This window comes from Cebus imitator, unplaced genomic scaffold (assembly GCF_001604975.1).
Source record: "Cebus imitator isolate Cc_AM_T3 unplaced genomic scaffold, Cebus_imitator-1.0 Scaffold258, whole genome shotgun sequence".
NCBI lineage: Eukaryota > Metazoa > Chordata > Mammalia > Primates > Cebidae > Cebus > Cebus imitator.
The window spans coordinates 993,039-999,077 of NW_016107573.1; the positions used below are offsets into that span (position 1 = coordinate 993,039).

At 42.8% G+C, this 6,039-nt stretch overlaps 1 protein-coding gene across 5 annotated transcripts in view; it reads left to right on the top strand.

The window, feature by feature from the left end:
- Positions 1–6,039, top strand: part of PRR14L (proline rich 14 like) — a 70,586-nt gene that overhangs the window by 6,354 nt on the left and 58,193 nt on the right. For 4 of the 5 annotated variants that reach the window (XM_017499503.2, XM_017499501.2, XM_037728179.1 and 1 more), the window contains exon 2: positions 4,552–5,076. In XM_017499503.2, the coding sequence (XP_017354992.1) occupies positions 4,603–5,076 (474 nt within the window). In that variant the 5' untranslated portion in view covers positions 4,552–4,602. Of the gene's footprint in view, positions 1–3,242; positions 3,792–4,551; positions 5,077–6,039 lie in introns of those variants that run through there. The other variant, XM_037728180.1, reaches the window with a different exon arrangement.

Sequence of the window (6,039 nt, forward strand, 5' to 3'; positions counted from 1 at the left end):
AAAAAAAAAAAAAAATCGTCTTTGTTAAGATTTAATTCGTGTGCCATACAATTGACTGATTTAAATTGTACAAGACAGTGATTTTTGGTATGGTCACAGAGTTCTACAGCCATCACCATAATCAACTTTAGAACATTTTTATTACTCCAGAAAGAAACTGTGTCCATCAGCTGCCACTCCCAATTTCTCGAAGAATCCCAGTCCTGCTAATCTACTTTTTTCTTCTTTTTCTTTTTTTTTTTCTTTTTCTTTTTGAGACAGTTTCACTCTTGTCATCAGGCTGGAGTGCAGTGGCATGATCTCAGCTCACTGCAACCTCTGCCTCCCAGGCTCAAGGGTTCTCCTGCCTCAGCTTCCAGAGTACCTGGGACTACAGGCATGTGCCATCATACCTGGCTAATCTTTGTGTTTTTAGTAGAGACGGAGTTTCTCCATGTTAGTGGCCAAGATGTTCTTGATCTCCTGTCCTTGTGATCTGCCCATCTCAGCCTCCCAAAATGCTGGGATTACAGGTGTGAGCCACGGCACCCAGTTCTTATTAATTTACTTTCTGTCCCTATCCTGTAGATTACAAATTTACCTATTCTTTTCTTTTTACTTTTTTTTTTTTTTTGCGCTGGCGGGGGGCGGGGGGGCACCGAATCTCACTATATTGTCCAGGCTTAACTTGAACTCCTGGGCTCAGGTGATCCTTCCCACTTAGTAGCTGGGTTCATAGTAAGATTTCCCTATTCTTGACATTTCTATAAATGGGTGCTTGTCATATGTGATTTTCTGTGACTGGCTTTCACTTAGCATAATGTCTTCAAGCTTCATTCATGTTGTAACATGTATTAGTTCTCCATTCCTTTTTATGGCTGAATAATATTTTATTGTATGGCTATACCACATTTTGTTCATCCGGTCATCAGTTGATGGATATTTGGGTTGTTTCTACTTTTTTACTACTGTGAGTAGTGCTGCTAAGGACATTTGTATACAGATTTTTATGTGGACATTTGTTTTGTGCATATATACCTATGAGGGGAATTGCTGAGTCCTATGGTAACCCTGTGCTTAAAGGAAGACTTTTAGACCAGGTGCAGTGGCTCACGCCTATAATTCTAGCACTTTGGGAGGCCAAGGCAGGTGGATTACTTGAGGTTAGTAGTTCGAGACCAGCCTGGCCAACATGGTGGAACCCCATCTCTACTAAAAATTCAAAAATTAGCCGGGCATTGTGGCACATGCCTGAAATCCCAGCTACTCGGGAGGCTGAGGCAGAAGAATCACTTGAACCCAGAGGCAGAGGTTGCAGTGAGCCGAGATCACACCACTGCACTCCAGCCTGGGTAACAGAGCAAGACTCTGTCTCAAAAAATAATAATAATAAAAAGGAAGAGTTTTGAGTCATCCTCATCACAGAGGCTGCAGAAAAAGGTGAGGTTATCAAGAAAGTGGAGTTTAAAAAGGGAGGAGTCAAGGATTAAGTTTTAAGAACTCCCTCATTTCTGTGGTAGGCAGGGTCAGATGCATAAGGTGGCAGATACCAGAGGCATCCATCTCCTTCGAAAAATCTGCCCTTATACTGCATTTACTCTTCAAATCTGTATGTGGTGTGACAGCTGAAAACTGGACTATGTATGTTGTTGGGAAAGGAAAGCTGAAGCAAATTAAAACTGAGCACTTCCTACTTTTTTTGGCATCAAATACCAATTCCTCATTATCTCTGTTTAACTTCCCCCATCCCCCACCTTTACACACGTGCGCACACACACACATACACTCACTCACACACATGTGCGCACAGCCTAAAATCTGAAGTGCCCCTAGAAATATCTTTCTCTATCTGGAGCTGAAGGAGAAAGGGGAAGATTCTAGATCTAAAAGGGATGCATGTCTCTCAGCACTGTTTTTGAGAACAGAGTCTTGCTCTGTCTCCCAGGCTGGAGTGCAGTGGCGCAATCTCGGCTCACTGCAACCTCTGCCTCCCGGCTTCAAGCAATTCTCCTGCTTCCGCCACCTGAGTAGCTGGGATTACAGGCACCCGCCATCATGCCTGGGTAATTTTTGTATTTTTAGTAGAGACAGGGTTTTACCATGTTAGCCAGATTGGTCTCGGAACTCCTGACCTCAGGTGATCCACCCACCTCACCCTCCTAAAGTGCTGGGATTACAAGCATGAGCCTCCACGCCCAGCCTCGCAGCACTGTTTATGAAAGCTTTTCACATCCAGAATCTCATTTGATTCTTGTTCTACTATACGAACAGTTTATCTCTCCTTGGTAATGTTTTGTTTTGTTGTTTGTTCATGTTTTTCTTTGAGATGGTGTCTTTGTTGCCAAGGCTGGAGAGTAATGGCATGATCTTGGCTCATTGCAACCTCTGCCTCTGGGTTCAAGTGATTCTTCTGCCTCAGCCTCCTGAGTAGCTGGGATTACAGGAGCCTACCACCACACCTGGCTAATTTTGGTATTTTTAGTAGAGACAGGGTTTCCCCATATTGGCCAGGCCAGTTTCGAACTCCTGACCTCAAGTGATCCACCTGCCTCAGCCTCCCAAAGTGCTGGGATTACAGGCATGAGCTGTTGTGCCCAGCCTAATGTTTTGGGTTCAGTTTTTTAAATTTGTCTTTGTGTGTTACCTAAACGTCATGGACTAGCAATCTGATTTCTTACCATTTCTTGTATTTAAGTCAGTATTACAACGTTATGTTCTTTTACCTTTGGGAAGCTTCATTAAAACTAATCTTTTCTTGGTTAATTAAGAGTACTTGATACTCTTGTACCACAGAGTATCAAAGTACTACTAGAGTATCAAGGTCCTGAGTATGTGTTTGTTTTGACTGCATTACAGGCATGGTGGCTCCTGCCTGTAATTCCACCACTTTGGGAGGCGAAAGCAAGAGGATTGCTTGAGCTGAGGATTTGAAGACCAGCTTTGGCAACATATCAAAACTTCGTCTCCACCAAAGAAAGAATTAGCCAGGTGTGACTGGGCACTGTGGCTCACGCCTGTAATCCCAGCACTTTGGGAGGCCGAAGCGGGCAGATCATGAGGTCAGAATTCGAGACCAGCCTAGTCAAGATGGTGAATACCCATCTCTACTGAAAACACAAAAATTAGCCAGGTTTGGTGGCATGCACTTGTAGTCTCAGCTGCTTGGGAGGCTGAGGCAGAAGAAGTGCTTCAGCCCAGGGTGCGGAGGTTTCAGTGAGCCGAGATCATGCCACTGCACTTCAGCCTGGGCAACAGAGCAAGATTCTGTCTAAAAAAAAAATGCTGGATGTGGTGATGTGCACCTGTCCCAGCTACAGGAGGCTGAAGCAGGAGGATCACTTGAGTCTCGCTTCAGTGAGGAATGATTACACTACTGTACTCTAGCCTGGGTGACAGAGCAAGATCCTATCTCAACAAAACCAAAAACAAAAAAAAAAAATGAAAGCATGAAGTATCTCATCTGATTAACCATTTTCTGCCTTGGTCAGGTCAAAGCAGATTCCCCTCCCCCACTTAGGCAAGGTTTATTTCAAGGCCTGTAAACATTCAGACTAATCCGAATGGTCAAAGTGGATTTTGTTGTTGTGGAAGCAGCATTGTTTCATAGACTAAATCTGAAAAATTACAAGCCAAGAAACTCTGGTCCTGAGTATATGTGTGTTTTGACTACTTATATAATATAGTGTTACAAACTACTTAGATATAAGTGTTTCAGCAAGTAACCTGTTGCTACCATTCAATGCAGGAAATGAAACATTACCAACACAGTGGAAGCTCTCTTTCTAGATATCCCCACACCTCCATCCTCTCAGGTAACCATGTAATATCTTAGGCAGGTCATATTTAACCTCCTCAGGTGTGGTGGTAGGATGTATAACAAGAAGCTGATAGCTGCCCTGCTTAGCTCAAAGGGTTGTTGTGAGAATCAAATGAGTGATGACTGTGAAAACACTTGGAAAATCTCAAGATGCAGGATAGAAATCAGGAAGGATTCTGCAAAGGGGCTGGTTTAGTAGTGTCTCGTGCTAGCCTAGGTAGAGAGAGCTCAAATATTTAGTAAGCAGTAAAGGAATGGAATTCTACTTTTTTCCTATCCTCCCTCAAAAAGGAAAAGTCTGTATATGAAATTTTCCAGAATCCCTCAGTATGTATTCATTCAACAATTATTTGCTGAGTAAATACTGTGGGATAACATGGGGATATAGCAGTGAACAAAACAGGTGAGGTTCATGCCCATGAAAACAAACAAAATCGTCTTAATTTTCTAATTTACATCAGGTCTATCCTTGGATGCTTTAGACAGCCTTATTCTCATCTACATTTGCTGGCCCTTCATGTTTAAATTGAGAATTGTTTATAAGGCAGTATTTTAATTGAGGTTAGACAGATGTGTATTAAATTTAAGGTATTTATTTTTCTACAAATTCATAGTCTATTGAGAAATTTTTGGTGCCACATAATGCTGGCATTTAAAGTAGAGTTTATTTTCTTCATTGTAGCCAGTTTGAACTGAGGCAGCCTTTCTAACCTATCAAGGTTTTAAACTTTATCCCTTCCTTTGATTTGTGTCAGGGTGAATCGTTTGATGTAAAAGGCTTGACTACATAATCTACATCTGCCCTAATGCTGTCATCTGGAGTAGAGACTCAGCCAGTTCCACTTGATTCCTCCATGTCTGCCGTGGTACAGGAATTATACTCTGAACTCCCAGTAAGCGTCTCCAAAGAGCTTCATGCTGACCCTGAGCCAAGTGTGATTCCAGATGTAAAACCTGGAGCCTCAAGCTCTCTTTTAAGTCAGAGTAGGGCATTGCCCTTGGAGCTGCAGAGGACTCATGCGGAGAGTTGTTGTGAAGAAAACTATGAGACCTTGGATCATGGGAGTGAGCCTGGGCGATATGGGCTAGTGGACTCCACAGCAGGAGGTTCTGTGGCTTCTGGGATCTTGGATAGGGCAAACAGAAGCAAGAGCATGGAGCCAAAGGTCTTCAGAGATCAAGGGGGGCAGGCTGAAATTATAAAAGAACCCTCTGAGGGAACAAAGGAAGATCCACATCAACATTCCACAGCTGCTGAAGAAAAGATTAGCCCAAGTCAGGTAAGAAATGAAATCTGGATTCAGAGGAGTTGAGGGTGAATGTCAGCTTTCTCTTGATAAAATATAGATGCTGACGGTTAGCTTATGATTTATTCTTCAAACATTTTCAAAATGTTGATTTCGAGGTTCCCTTTTTTTGATGATCTTTTAAAACATTTGTGTCACATCAGACACTTGAAGAGAGGAAGTGCTTAGTGAAAAAGTGTCATTTCTCTGAAGCCGCAACTGTATATGGAATGTTGAGTTTGAAAATCATGTGGTATTTCAGCATTTGATGTTAAGAAATGGTATCTGTACTCAGTCCTTACATTTTGGTAGGTTGAAGTGAGGTATCGCAGAGAAACCTTTGAAGGGAGGCTTTTTTTTTTTTTTTTTGAGAGGGTCTCATTCTATCACCCAGGCAAGAGTACAGTGGTATAATTTTGGCTCACTGCAACCTCTGCCTCCCAGGTTCAAGCGATTCTCCTGCCTCAGCCACCCAAATAACTGTGATTACGGCTTGAACCACCGTGCCAAGCTAGTGTACACTTGAAATACCCAGAGAGGTGGGTTAGTTGAGAGCAATAGTGAGCTGTGATACTGTAATGGTCTCAAATTCTTTTTTTTTTTTTTTTTTTTTTAAAAAAAGGCTAGGCCGGCCTTAAATTCCTGGGCCCAGGCAATCCTTCCACCTCAGCTTCTTAAAGTGCTGAGATTACAGGCATGAACCATTAAGCTGAGCCCCACCAAATTCCTCTTTTTTTTTGACACAGAGTCTTACTCTGTTGCTCAGTCTGGAGTGCAGTGGCATGATCTAGGCTCACTGCAACCTCTGCCTCCGGGGTTGAAGTGATTCTTCTGCCTCAGCAGCTAGAATTACAGGTGCCTTCCACCATGCCCAGCTAATTTTGTAGTTTTAGTAGAGGTAGGATTTCACCATGTTGACCAGGCTGGTCTCGAACCCCTTATCTCAGATGATCTGCC